The sequence below is a fragment of the Neopsephotus bourkii genome, unplaced genomic scaffold (genome assembly GCF_033783945.1).
Source record: "Neopsephotus bourkii isolate Nb327-2 ecotype Australia unplaced genomic scaffold, CSIRO-AGI_Nbou_v1 NB_36, whole genome shotgun sequence".
Taxonomy (NCBI): domain Eukaryota; kingdom Metazoa; phylum Chordata; class Aves; order Psittaciformes; family Psittacidae; genus Neopsephotus; species Neopsephotus bourkii.
The window spans coordinates 517,058-531,195 of record NW_026900553.1 but is presented as its reverse complement, the minus strand read 5'-3'; the positions used below and the strand labels follow the sequence as shown (position 1 = coordinate 531,195).

Here is a 14,138-nt window from a genome sequence, read left to right as displayed (position 1 = left end):
CTATGCAAGACGGCTTTAGGCAAAAACAGGAAAGTAAACCCCAAAGTAGTGATGATGTGAGCCTGGAACAGACAGTTTCAGGGAGAGAAGACTTACACACATCTCACAAAACTACCTTTATCAGGCTTACCTCATCCGCAAAGTTTCCCAGTAAAATCTTGGAAGGAAGCTCCTTCTTCAAGTTGAGACCGCAGCAACCAGGATTAACTCACCTGTCCCATCAGAAGCAAGCATTCAGCAGCTAGTACAGGCAGCAATGAATAAGGAACTGACTGGGCAGAAAGAGTTAATTTACTTGTCATAACTATTGTTTTTTTTTCCTCCAGATTACAAGCGGACCAGACCCAGATTGTATATCATTTGGGGCAAAGCAAATCAATCCCATGGGCTTGGTTCAGCCAGCAAATGCCATCCTTTATGACTTTTACAACCCAGGTAAGGGCACAGAAAAATCATACATAACTAATTGAAAAAGAGATCCTCAAGAACAAACTCCAGTCCATAGCAAGGTGGTTTCAATGTAGTGTGTGAAACCACATGATTTTGTTGAGTGCCAATATAATCTGCCTCGAATCCTGTCTCTTCTACTGCCATGGCTTAAGGTCATCTAAATAGAGATCCTCTCGGGAAGGGTCTTTATTGCAAATGAACTGAAAATATAAACTTTTATAATTACAGGTTTTTTAATCAGGTTTCCCGAGTTCCTGTTTTTCATGGTGCTTCTAATTGTGTTCCATTCACATTTTTTTTTTTGGCTTGGCTGTCTTTCTATGTCTCTGAGACAAACCCTAGAAGTTTGCCTTATGTACTGTGTTTGCTGGGGGAATCAGTTTCATTCCCTGCTCAAAGGTTAAACGTAAATCATCCCCATTTGGCAGAGTTATGTAAACGATATTTGAAAATTAGGCCAAATCTCTATTTCGCCTGAAGCTGAGGGATCCAGGACAGTTTACGCTACATTTAAACCACTAACTCTTGGTGATCCTATCTCCTCTTCCTGAAACAGTGAAATCCTCACTGTAGCTTTATGGTCTAAAGATGCTTCTTAAGATGGATGCTTTTCACAGGAAAAAAATAAAATAAAATAAAATAAAATAAAATAAAATAAAATAAAATAAAATAAAATAAAATAAAATAAAATAAAAGAAAAGAAAAGAAATAAAATAAATAAAATAAGGAAGAGTACAGCTTAAAAAGAAAAACAAACAAAAACAAAACAAACAAAAAAAGAAACAAACAACAAAAAAAACAGAACCAAACAAACAACAGCAACAACAACGGAAACCACAGAAGCAAAAATGCAGGTCAATGCCCAACTGAAAGGCAAGGTGATCCCTGAACTCTAAGTGCCTAAGCTATAGGTCTTTGTGGACTACTGATGTGCATCTAACCCTTTAATGCCCTGATTTACCTGGGCCAGGGAATAGTTGACCTGCAAACATAGCTTCTACTGCATAGGTTTTTCAAATGAAGCTCTCTGAGAAAAGCCATTTTGTTTCTTCTCCATAGACAGAAAGTGCAGCGTGTTCTACAGTGCTCCTAAGAACAGTGCCATGCTTTCAAAGGTGTGCCACGTCAATGTTTGCCAGTGTGCAGAAGGTAAGGAATGGCTAAATAGACCACTCTAACATAAGATAGCTATTTCTAAATAACACAGGAGTCAAAGCATCCTCTGGTATGTTTGGTACCAAACTGACAAATTTTTGTTAAGATATCCAGGATTGACTTGATAGTTGAATACATGTGCAGAAAACCTCCAACACACCTCTAAGAAAATTGTTCTGCCATTTTACTTTATTCTCTGTTAGAATGTTGAGTGGATGAGTATGTGTAAACTACATCTATCCAAACATCTATGTTTACTCAGACAGATGTATCATTTATTTATATAGAAGGAAGAGATAAGGTTAGATATAAGGAAGAAATTCTTTACTATGAGAACACTGAGCCAGTGGAACAGGTTGTTCAGAAAAGCTGTGGCTGCCCTGTCCCTGGCAGCATTCAAGGCCAAGGTTGGACAAGGCCTTGAGCAACCTGGTCTAGTGGAAGGTGCCTCTGCCCATGGCAGGGGAGTTGGAACTAGGTGATCTTAAAGTCCTTTCCAACATTAACCATTCTATGATTTATTTTCTTCACTCTAGGTCCCTGCCCAAGACAAAAATCAACTTTCAGTAAAGCTGTAACACAAATGTCACGCTCTAGTTTTGCCTGCTACTACCCTATTGCAGATTATGGTAAGGCATGACAGCATCTGTCAATTTTTAAACATTGGTTTTTTTTTATAAAAATAAATTTCTAGTTTTGTATGCCCCTCTCCTGAAATGGTGAGGTTTCTGTATTTGGCCTAGAAGCTGAGTTGATGAAACAAAGCTGTGTGCTATCACAGTCATCAAGGGGCTCAAAGGGAAAACTAAAAGCTGTGGAAAGATGCAGTGGGATGCTGGGGGATGAGCAGCATCATGTTACATGGTTTAGAAAAGACCTGTGGTGTGAGCAACACCATCCCCTACATCCTTAACATTGCAGGATGGAGATAAAGAGACTTGGCATGGTGTGCCACAGTTCAGTGACTCCTTCTGCAGAGCCAGATAAATATTTTCTTTTTTGTTAATTTATATTTTTGGCCTTTTCTTTGGCTGGAAAGTTGGAAAAGCTACTGAAGGAAAACTGGTTCATCAGCTTCAGTAAGTTAGATGCTGACAGAGGACAGGAAAAAATATGAAAACTCAATCAATCATATAGGTGCTTCTTTAAAAAAAATAATATACACAAAAGGAATACAAATCTCAAGGTTGATGATTTTCTGACTGATGACCTGACTTTCTAAAAGCATACTAGGTATTCAGGATTACTGTCCTGTTGTCTTTCATAACCCCATGATTTGTAAATAGATGGTGCACAGGGGTCTGTAGAGACATCTGGTAAAAGTATACTTATTTTTCAGTTTTTGGATGCAATTTCATGTTTCCATCTGGCCTCACACAGTTGTTGTCTGTTGCAGTGTACGAGGTGGAACTCCTCAATAGTACTCAGAAGAATGTTTTTAATTACTATGAGGCCAAAATCCACCGAATCCTTAAAGCCAGTAAGTATCAAAAAGTTTGGCTCCTTTCATTTACCTGTAGGAAAATTAGGTTGATTTAATGTTAGCCAGTACAAGCCATGCAGATCCCTTCTGTTGCTGTAGGAAGTAGGATCAGATATGCTTCTGTACTAGGCTTGCAAGGATTGCTTCCTTGCAAGGATTGTTTGGTACAGCTACCTCCCTCCTCCTTTCAGCTCTGTAGGTTGTTTCAGCTCACATTGTGCAGCAATCTCAGAGCACAACAGCTTCAGTCTTTTCAGATGAAACTAAACCAGAAGACACATTCCAGCTGCATTTAGTCCATGGCTCCAAACTGGAGGTAGTCTAAGATAAACCCTCCCAAAACATCTATAGTGTGGCTATTAGGTCTTCGGTGTCAGCCAATTCACCTTATGAGCTGCTGTTATTGATTCTAATTTTTTTCTATTGTAGAAATGTCCACTGACCTCTGTTTTGATAATAGATGAAGATCTGAAGTGATTGTTACCCAATAAATTGTTAATCACTTGCAATCCTAGCAGAACAGGCAGAATTGTCCTCAATGACTTGCCTGAAGTCAGTGAACACAGGAAAACTTCTAGAACTTCAGTTTAATAGATGTGAAAACAACAAAGAAGCCTCTTCATTGTTTTTAGGTGCAGTGTAAAGCTTTGCAATGCTCTCAATGTCCTTTTGCAAGCCTGCCATTCCAGCTGTCCCCATGTGAACTTTATCAGCAGCATCAGCGAACACTGATACTCCTCAAAGTAATTTCTGGAGAGTCTGTCATCTCAGACTTCAGCTGCTGTGGTATCACATGGTTGTCAGGTTTGAGTTTGGTACCCAGAGATTGCCTTTAAAAAGCAGCTTCAAAGATTCTGAAAATTTCCTGGACTGGAGCAGAATAATTAAACCACTCCCTTGACCTTTGCCTAGGGCACGGGCAGTGTCACCAAGTACTTTATGGCACACAATTTGTGATCTGTGCCCAGTGTTTGGCTCCTGTCTGAAAACGAGGTCCATACCTCATGAGTTCAGAGACAGCATCTGTTCCTCTAGGGACTTTCCATATGTAGAGAAATTATAATATACCTAATGATCAAAACACTGGCTATGTGAGATTAGAGTACCAGGATGGAAAGTTTCATTAATACCTCCAGAAAACCTTCAGGATCTAAAGGATTTGGAGTTCTGAGCCCCAGTGCAATTGAACTCCTAGGCAAGCACTGGAAACATTTTGTTTCTTGGCAGCTGAGAGAAATATACTTTGATTGTGAAGTTAAAGGGAAGAGATGACTTCTCCCATTCCTACCTCCTCTTTATTTTATCCCTTAAAATCCCCTTTGGTTTGTGCTGTATGATGCAGTTTATCAGCATCAAGAGGCTCTCAACAGGCTTGGGAAAAGCTGGGAAGAGACATGAAGCCACGAGGCATGAAGAAAAAGCAAGGCATTTCACCCAGATAACCTCATGACTAACTAGAGTTGTTACCTTTTGTTCTTTTCTGCACCTGTTTTCAGTGAGGTTGGTCTCTGTTGCCATCACCAAGGGTAGATGAGAATTAGTAGGGTAAATTCTCATTGTCTGGACCCCTGGCATTATTTCAGTACCAATCCTTGCAAAGAAAAGGTTGGTTCAGAAGACAGATGGAAACACTTACTTGTGTAAGACAAAGACAATTTTGCAGATGTGCACTCCTCAGACTACTTTGATTATTAACAGAATTAGTGGGCAGTGCGGTGCCTGGATGAGTAATCTTCTGGGCCAGAATCCAGACCAAGATCTTCTAAGTTATTTTATGTAAAGTTCAGGTCAGATGCACTAAGAAGAGTGAGTTTTTAATAGTGTCTGCTTCACTGTTGAGCCTCAAGATGTTTGAGTTAAGTTTGCTAGCTTTTAAGACCATTATGAGCCTAAGCAATGTGAAATATAAGAGCATGTTTCCCTTGCCTTTTTCTTTAATCTCTGAAATTTAAACACACTCCATAGGGCTTGAAAGTTCTTTATAGCAAAACAGCTCCTTCAGTAACTACTGAGGAGGTTCAGACAGCCAGCTAAGACAGAAATGGCTTACTTTGTCTCAGATAATGTTAAGGAAAGTATATCCTACCATAGCATGGCCATTTATTCCCATGCCAAGCCACAGCTCACTAGAGAAATATTACCTTTGCTTAGCAGTGAAGTAAATGATCACAGGGGGTTGTGTCCTATGGGCTACGGTTCTATATAAGAAAAGCTGATGAGGTTTTCTCTTATTGTGCCACAGCTAGCGATGAAAGCATCCAAGTGGGTGTCCACCGACAGCTCCTAACACGCTCTGCATGCAACTTAAACATGGTTGCTGGCAAACGGTACCTCATCATGGGGAGAGATGGGCAAACTGTTGATTTCAACAACAAGTGAGTGCAATGATTTCCGAGCAGCAGCTGTCATGGACCCTGAATCCAGAGGATATTCAGCCTCTTAAAATACCTCCAGAAAGCAAAGGGAGGACCAAACTCTTAGGGACCAATTCTGCTGGATTTAGTACTATGCAAAGAGGCAAAAGGGTAGCTGTGGGGAACAGCTGAGACACCCATACCTATCAGCTTAGGGATCTGTGCACAGCCTCATTCCCACATTTCTCAGCCATTCCCACATTTCTCAGAATCAAAATCTGTCTCTGAGTCCACTGGGTTAAAAACTCACAGCTAGAAAAGTAGGATGGGAAATGCTCTATAGTTCTATCTACTGCAGATGCCTCAGACAACTCCTATGCTTGCAAAAGAGATGGGTGGGACCATGGCTAAGAGCAACTCTCAGTTTCTGTTATATCATCCATGCAAATAGCATATTCTTCTTATTTCTCATTGTTACACTTTAATGAGAAAAGAGAATTGATTTGAGGAGGGACTTAGCCTGACACTATCAAATATTCTGTGAGGAAGACATCTTAAATGTTTCATTTTCCTGTGTGGAAATGGAGAAAAAGTAGTGCCTCTGAAAATTTCTAGGAGGGAGACCTTCTCAGTCAAATTATGACTGCCACTTCCTAAAACCTTAAAAAGTCCCTCTCCCCATCTCTGTACAACAGCGAGTGCTTAAATCAGGGGTCTGCTTCAACAGAAGCCTGTTAAAAACTGAAGTCTCACAAAGACTTGTAGCTTCCAAAATCTTCTCCAACCCAGTCATAAAATGCCAGAAATGGTTATCACCACAGAAAATTAGGAAACATCTTGGAATAGTCTGTTGAAACTAAGCCCCCCTTCACTGTGTTTCACTGGTGTGCACTGGGGCTTTAGTGTTACTCCAGAAAACTAATAGAAACTTAGCCCAAGCTTACCTGGTGTCACCCAAAACACACATAGTTTTTTCAGTTAGTTAGGCCCAGTGTAGCACTGACACTTTGCTAACTTTATTCAAAGCACAGTTAACCTGCTGGTGAAACTTGGTTTCAGAAAAGTTTCTTGGCTAGTATAACTCCTCCTGCTCTCAGAGATGCTTAAGTGGAGGGATACAGCATCATGGGGTGTACGCTTTCCCATTGCTCCACATCCATAGTCATGACTCACCTCTTTACCTGTCCCATTTGCACTCAGGGTGCAGTACCTCCTTGATTCACAAACCTGGGTAGAGAAAATTCCAGAAGACAGTGAGTGCCGCACCACCTTGCACCGGCAAGCCTGTGCTGACCTGCATGACTTCATGGACACGTCAGAAAATCTGTGCTCCTTCTGAACCATTGCTCTGCTTCCCACATCCTGTCTGTGTGACTGCGATGTGGCTCCTTCCAGAATTTTTCTTGCTGTTTCTGTTTTGCTGATATTTCTTGTAGACATAGGTGGGGGGGAGAAGTGTAATAATAAAAGATTGCAGTTACTCTAATACTGATTGTGGGTTTTGTCCTTGATACTGGTGAAGAGAGAGCAGGAATTTCTGTCTCTCTGATCCATTATACAACAGCCCAATCATCCTGCAGGGGATGAAACAAAAAAATCATTGTGCTTGCAGAGCTTATTAATTCCTGCAGTGACTGTCACCTGCCGTGGATCTCACCTTAGCTCTTGTCTCTCAAGCAGCCTCTGCTTTGCCCACCATGGCCCTCTGCATGGCCACAGGAATCCTGACATCTTTGATCTCCACACGAGCCACTTTGATTCCCCACTGCTTTGTAGCATTGTTGAGGATAACCTTGGGACAAACACACAACCCATTACAAAAGGCACAGTGAGGGCAGAGAGAAAACCATGCCATGTACCCTGCTTCTAGGACAGAAGGAAATGCAGCATGCAAACCTGCATAAAAGAAAGATGGAGCCTTACCATCCAATGGGTGTAAGTACAGTGGGTACCACAACCTATGAAACTCCTGCTGATCAACTCCTGTGTGGCTTCTCTACTGCCTCCTAAATTATGATCCCCATCCTTTCTTTAGGTGGGTGTTGATCAGACTTCTCCCTTTTGCAAAGTAATTCTATGGTGACTTCCTAAACTAGCACAACGCAGTGAAAGCACATAACAGCACACTATGAGTGAGAGACACAGCACGGCCCTGTAGCACTGGCATGCTCTTCTGTGCTCAGGCTGCTATGCACTACTGCACTCATGTCACCACCATGACCCTGGCTCTGCCCACTGCTGCTCTCCTGGCTGGAGAGGTGTACAGTCTCTCTTTGATTTTACTATGCCTCATCTCTGACTGAAAAAGAGTAAAGCAGGTGTTGGATTTCTCTGCTTCCTCCCTGGCTGCCAAATAAAGTAGCAAAACAGATGGCATTTTAAAGCATAAGCCAACTCAGTTCTGTACTGTATGTTGCTATGACAGGAGATAAAGCCTTGTCTTGATTAAACCTCAATCAAAGGTCCGATCAAGACACTTTCTCACAAGCAGCAGACCTTCTCACCACTTACAGCAGCCCCTGTGCAAAGGCTAAACTAACTTATTCAAGTCACTGGATAATTGCAGAATTTTTGTTGCTTTTTGATAGGAAATAACTCTTCTCCAAGAATATGGGGAAATACCTTTAGAATAATTCTTTCTGAGTCTAGACAAGCAGATGTATAACTGAAAGAAACATAATGGAATATTTTGTTATCATTGTTGAAAAGAAAGAGAAATTAGTTCTGATTTGCTACTCCCCAGAACACATCTCCATGCTTGTCAGTGGATTCTGAGAGCTGGATTTACCTGGGTACTGCGTGCAATTTCCTCACAGCCTGCCAGGAGCTGAGCCAAGGTCTGTGTACCCAGAACGTTTCTCAGGGTTGCCTGTGCCAAGAGGAAGGTAGCTGAATGGACATCAGTGATGTTAGCAACAGCTCTGACAGCACTGGATCCTGTAGTACAGCATGCCATCAACTTGGGTAGTAACAGCATCTTTTGTGAGAATCTGCATTTGACAGATGTGCAGAATTAGAGAAGAATCCAGTGACACATCTTTTGCCAAGGAAGGGAAATGTTATTTTTTCCCCCTAGTGAAAACAAACCCTGATAATGCAAGGAAACCAATAATTTCTTTTTGTTTCTTTGCCATTCTCCCCTAGAAATAACTTTAAGGAAGCTATCCAGCATCACCAAAGTACATACCCTTCCAATAACTCTTCCAATAGTGAGTAAATCTCATAACTTGAATCATTTTCTCCTGCAATGATGGTTATATGATCATAGTTATACTCCTTGTTATACTCATAGTTATACTTTCTTGTAGAAAGGGCCATTCATGATTTTATTATACATTACATACAGTTTGGAAAATCTGTGCTATTTCCTCTAAACAAAGTATTTCCAAGAAACTCCAGCAAATTAAAGCAAAAATTAAAAGCAAAGTACAAGAAATTTTGCACTTTGAAATTTGCAACAAAGAAATTTGAAAAATATTTAATCATTCACAAAGGAGTCGTGTCACCTTTTGCCAGACAAGTACCCAGTGCTTCAGCAGCCAGTTTGCCTCAGCAGAGCTCTCATGGTGCTCTACTATCTGTTCCCTCCTTGACATGTTTTGCCTTCAAGAAGTTTTGTAAGCAGTTTGAAAGTCAGAAAATACAGCAAATAAGATAAATTCTGTGGTAGTTTACAGGTGTACAACTATAAAACACCTGCATTACTTTTGATCATGCCATGAATCACCTCTGACTTTTATGTCTGTCTTAGATGGCTGCTAGACAATAGTTACCTCTTGTGGAGGAATGTTACAGGTAACCGTTCTAAGATCAACCTTGACAAACATCTGTACATGGAAGTATGAGGATTATACCCGAAAACCAAAAATAATTACATGAAATGCAGATATCTGCAAATAATGTTAATTTATTGGAGCTTAATGACCTAGGGCCCTGGACTGGAAATGGGGAGAGTGCAGCTCCGGTCTCAAATCTGCCACCAGACTTTTGACAAAAATTCTTTCCACACCTTTGTTTGGTTTCCCCTTTATAAATCATAAGCCGTATGTGCCTCAAGGGAAGATATACCTCAGGCCCAGATTCCTGCACCGCCTGTAGGCTGCAACATGAGGAACATTGTCCCAGGTTCTGACACATCCTGTGAAGGAGTCTCCACTCTCCCTCCACTGGAGAGGGAGGCTTGATATTGCTATTCTTCTCATCTCAGCACTTTGACTAGGTGCCCAGAGCCATCGAGAAGAGTTCTGCACCTGCCCTAGCTGCCCTTTGGACCACATGGTTGTTATTCAAGAAGAAAGACAGGACCTGAAAAGGACTTTTGCACCTTATTTCAGCTTCCAGTTTGCCCCGTTTCATTGCAGAAAGGTCGTAACTACACCAACACAAATACTTCATGTTGCTGGGTTTGGTTTGTATTTGTGATATATAACCCGATCCTAAGTGACTGCACCAAACTCTTTATAGATGCAGAGTGTCCCTTTCCTGAGACATTTACCATTTTCAAAGCAGAAGACAGCTAAATTGCTGGCAGCAGCAAGCAGTGTTGGAAGTGAGGCACATGTAAAGTAAGCGTCCCAGTCACTCAAAATAGTCCTTAGCAGGCCTGAAGACTGCATATAACCCTCTCTGGTCCCCCATCAGTGTCCGTAGCATGAGCTCAACCTACCATTTGTTGTCCAACCTACTCAACAGCAAAGCTGTACCTGGTATCAAAGTCCTCAATTCATGGACCTCTGCAATTCTTGGTGTGGTCAGAGTGCATCGTATCAACATAAAACCAGTGCATCTTAATAACATGAAATCAGTGCATCTTAAGAGAATAAAATTGCATGCACTCACCTGGTCCCTTTCATTTCTTAGACAGTATACATCCCAGACAAAACACAACAGCATGTTCATATTCTCTGATAACCTAGGAAAATATTTTAAGTTTAGAATTTTGGAACTAATTCTATTCCCACTTTCTGGTCTGATTTTTTTTTTTTTTTTACTCTTTGGCATCCATACTGTATGTGAAAAAAAGTAGAGATAATATTGGAACCAACAAAACTGCAAAACACTCTGCATCTTACGTCTTCTCACCTCTTGCTTTGCTGGAAAAACTCAGACCCTGCTCTCAAACAGGTTACAAAACAGACAAAATACAAAAGAATTGTCACTCATATGAAGAGGCTACCCACAACTCTCTCAATGTCAGTACTACACCCAGAGGCACATGCCTCACCTCAAATAACCCAGCTAACTGCTTCAGTTAGTGCATTAGGACTCCTCAAGGCCTGGTGTTCAAGGCAATCATCCTGGTAACTCATCCCTAAAAACTGACTTAAATTACTCATGTCTTGAAGAGGCATTTTGTGGCTTTAGGTTATAGAGCTGCTCAATGCAGGGATCCATGTGCCCATGCACTCATGTTAATCACTAGCAGCACCAAATATGAGTTCTTCAGAAAAGTTTTTAGATTTATTCCCCCAGTGTTGTAAAACAAGAAAGTTTAACTAATGATGAAAGTTGAGATTGGAAGAAATCAAATGAAATCCCCACTTGTATGAGAGTGCTCTGGGAGTGAGTTACCCTCGTGAGGAGGGGGTGTTTACAAAGAGTCTTGTGGATAAGGGTTGTCTCTGATGTAGCTCCATGGTCTTCTGTGGCTGTCTTCTTGTCCCAGCTGGTTTTAGAGCCCACAAAATACAAGTTGGAAATTATTTCTATGAATCAGTGATACCTGTCACCAGAGAGAAAAAACAAGAACAAGACAAAACACAAAGAGAAAATAAAGAGGAAATTTCCTATGAGGACTGGCTTAGGAAACTGTGGTTGTTTAGCCTGGAGAAAAGGAGGCTGAGGAGAGACATTAGAATTCTGTGATACTATGATTCACTCTCTACAACTACCTGAAAGGACTCTTCTCCCAAGCAACAAGTGATAGGACAAAAGGAAAAGGCCTCAAGTTGCACCAGAGGAGGTTTAGATTGGCTATCAGGAAAAGTTTCTTCACCAAAAGGGTTGTCAACCATTAGGCCACTGAGGGAAGCGGTGAAGTCTCTCCTTCATCCCTGGAGGTACTTAAAAGATGTGTGGACAGCACTTGACATGGTTTAGTGGTAGACTTGGCAGTGCTGGGTTAATTATTGGACTCCATGATCTTAAAGGTCTTTTCCAACCTAGCCAATCTATGATTCTATAAAGCCAGAGGGTACAGATTGAGTACTGCTCCTCTGCTGTACACCTCTTAATAAAATAGGGCACAACTACTGTTCAGATCTCACATACTAGCAATGTAACTAATCCTCCAGTTGAGGTCACCATGCCACATAGAATAGCTCATCACACATTTCTTGATACTGTCTATCAGTACAGGTTGAACCCCATTGTGTTAGATCTAAAAACCACAGTAGAAGCATTTTAGCTCCAAACTCTTAAAAATTTTCCCCAAATAAGAACATTTTCCACAAAACACTTTTTAATATTGACAAACCAACCACAGCATTTCAGACTAAGCCATTTCCAAAGGCGGCAGCAACAGACAGCAGCTTTCTCAAAGGACACAAATCTGTTGCTTGTTATTGGCGAAAAAAATGAGCCGGCTTTTAATATGTAATTTATGAGTTTGACGTATAGCTGAATTAATGATATAGCTGTTTTCTGTGGGCATCCACCATCTAAATTATGTTTGAAGATCGGGCTCTAGCTTCATTTCACTTAAGTCTTCATCCCTGCCCGTATTGACATTGGTCCCAGATGGGTCATTCGAAGCCAATTGCTCCCCTGAGAATCCTTTCTCAGCTTCATAAGAGAGAAAGCTACACCACTGAATGCATGCTTTAAATCATTGTGAAAACCGTAAGAACAAGCAGCTTGCAACACTGGGATTGCTATGCTTATTGCAATACCAACCAAAATATGTGACAATATCCATTTGAAGGCATTTGTAGCATTATCTTCATTATTGGGCTTCTCAGGCTGAGCTGCATAATCAAACCTGCTCAGAGCAGATGCCTGCTACGAGGGCAGCAAGGGAAAACAGAAGAAAGATATGCTTTAGAAAAATGGCTTTAATTATTGCAGAAGCAAAAACATCATATGCAAAACTACCCCAACATTTGTATTTTAGAGAAACTCGGTTTTATTGAAAATATTTTTTTTCCAAGCCATTTCAATAGAACAATCTACACAGGTACTCATATTGTCAGATAGATGAACAAAACATATTCCAATCTAACAGAAATAATTGCTCCCTGTTGTTTACTGAGAATTCCCTGATGTGCTCATAAATACAGCCCTTGAGAGGTGACTAAAGCAGATGGTGTTTTTCTTTTACCTTCAGGAACAGTCTTGAAAGGCAGACACAGGGACTGTGAGAATGAAGACCTTTGGCCCACTGTAGGAGAGGATCTGGTTTGAGACCATCTTAAAAATCTGAACGCGCACAAGTCCATGGGACCTGATGAAATCCATTCGCAGGTCCTGAAGGAGCTGGCAAATGAAGCTGCTAAGCTACTGCCCCTCATACTTGAAAAATCATGGCAATCGGGTGAAGTTCCCGATGAATGGAAAAAGGGAAATATAACCCCCATTTTCAAGAAGGGGAAAATGGATGACCCGCGGAGTTACAGACCAGTCAGTCTCACCTCTGTGGCTGGCAAAATCTTGGCGCAGATTCTCCTGGAAGGCATGCTAAGGCACATGAAAAACAACAAGGTGCTTGGTGACAGCCAGCATGGCTTCACTAAGGGGAAATCCTGCCTGACCAATTTGGTGGCCTTTTATGATGGGGCTACAGAACTGATGGACAGCGGTAGAGCAGTTGATGTCATCCACCTGGATTTGTTTAAAGCGTTCGACACTGTCCCACACGACATCCTTGCCTCTAAATTGGAGAGACATCAATTTGATGGATGGACCACTCGGTGGATAAAGAACTGGCTGGATGGCCGCACACAAAGAGTTGTGGTCAATGGCTCAGTGTCCAGCAGGAGACCAGGAACAAGTGGTGTCCCTCAGGGATTGATGTTGGGACCAGTCTCGTTACCAGTCTTGTTCAACATCTTTCTCGCTGACATGGACAGTGGGATTGAGTGCACCCTCATCAAGTTTGCCGATGACACCAAGCTGTGTGGTTTGGTTGATACGCTGGAGGGAAGGAATGCCATCCAGAGGGACCTTGACACACTTGTGAGGTGGGCTGATGCCAACCTCATGAAGTTTAACCATGCCAAGTGCAAGGTCCTACACATGGGTTGGAGCAATCCCAGGCACAGCCACAGGCTGGGCAGAGAAGAGATTCAGAGCAGCCCTGCAGAGAAAGACTTGGGGGTGCTGGTTGATGAGAAAATGAACATGAGCCAGCTTCAGTGTGCGCTTGCAGCCCAGGAAGTCAACCGCATCCTGGGCTGCATCAAAAGGAGTGTGACCAGCAGGTTGAAGGTGATCCTGCCCCTCTCCTCTGCTCTCGTGAGACCTCACTTGGAGTATTGTGTGCAGTGCGGGTGTCCTCCACATCAAAAGGACATGGAACTGTTGGAACAAGTCCAGGGCTACAAGGATGATCAGGGGACTGGAGCACCTCCCATATGAAGATCGACTGAGAAAGTTGGGGCTGTTCAGCCTGGAGAAGGCTGCGTGGAGACCTCATAGCAGCCTTCCATTATCTGAAGGGGGCCTATAGGGATGGTGGGGAGGGACTCTTCATTAGGGAC

At 41.9% G+C, this 14,138-nt stretch overlaps 2 protein-coding genes across 2 annotated transcripts in view; one reads left to right on the top strand and one right to left on the bottom strand.

Moving 5' to 3' along the window:
* Positions 1 to 6,887, top strand: part of LOC133207816 (complement C4-like) — a 50,460-nt gene extending 43,573 nt beyond the window's left edge. The window contains exons 37-42 of the mRNA XM_061345015.1: positions 327 to 435; positions 1,510 to 1,599; positions 2,142 to 2,234; positions 3,002 to 3,085; positions 5,331 to 5,463; positions 6,643 to 6,887. Of these exons, the coding sequence (XP_061200999.1) occupies positions 327 to 435; positions 1,510 to 1,599; positions 2,142 to 2,234; positions 3,002 to 3,085; positions 5,331 to 5,463; positions 6,643 to 6,781 (648 nt within the window). The 3' untranslated portion in view covers positions 6,782 to 6,887. The remainder of the gene's footprint in view (positions 1 to 326; positions 436 to 1,509; positions 1,600 to 2,141; positions 2,235 to 3,001; positions 3,086 to 5,330; positions 5,464 to 6,642) is intronic.
* Positions 6,888 to 7,089: 202 nt separating this feature from the next.
* On the bottom strand, positions 7,090 to 9,320 carry STOML3 (stomatin like 3). Its single transcript, XM_061345064.1, has 3 exons — positions 9,216 to 9,320; positions 8,231 to 8,432; positions 7,090 to 7,234 (listed from the first exon to the last, which is right to left on the bottom strand). Exons 1-3 carry the CDS (start codon positions 9,275 to 9,277, stop codon positions 7,115 to 7,117), a joined length of 384 nt encoding a protein of 127 aa, XP_061201048.1. The 5' UTR covers positions 9,278 to 9,320; the 3' UTR covers positions 7,090 to 7,114.
* Positions 9,321 to 14,138: the final 4,818 nt, after the last annotated feature.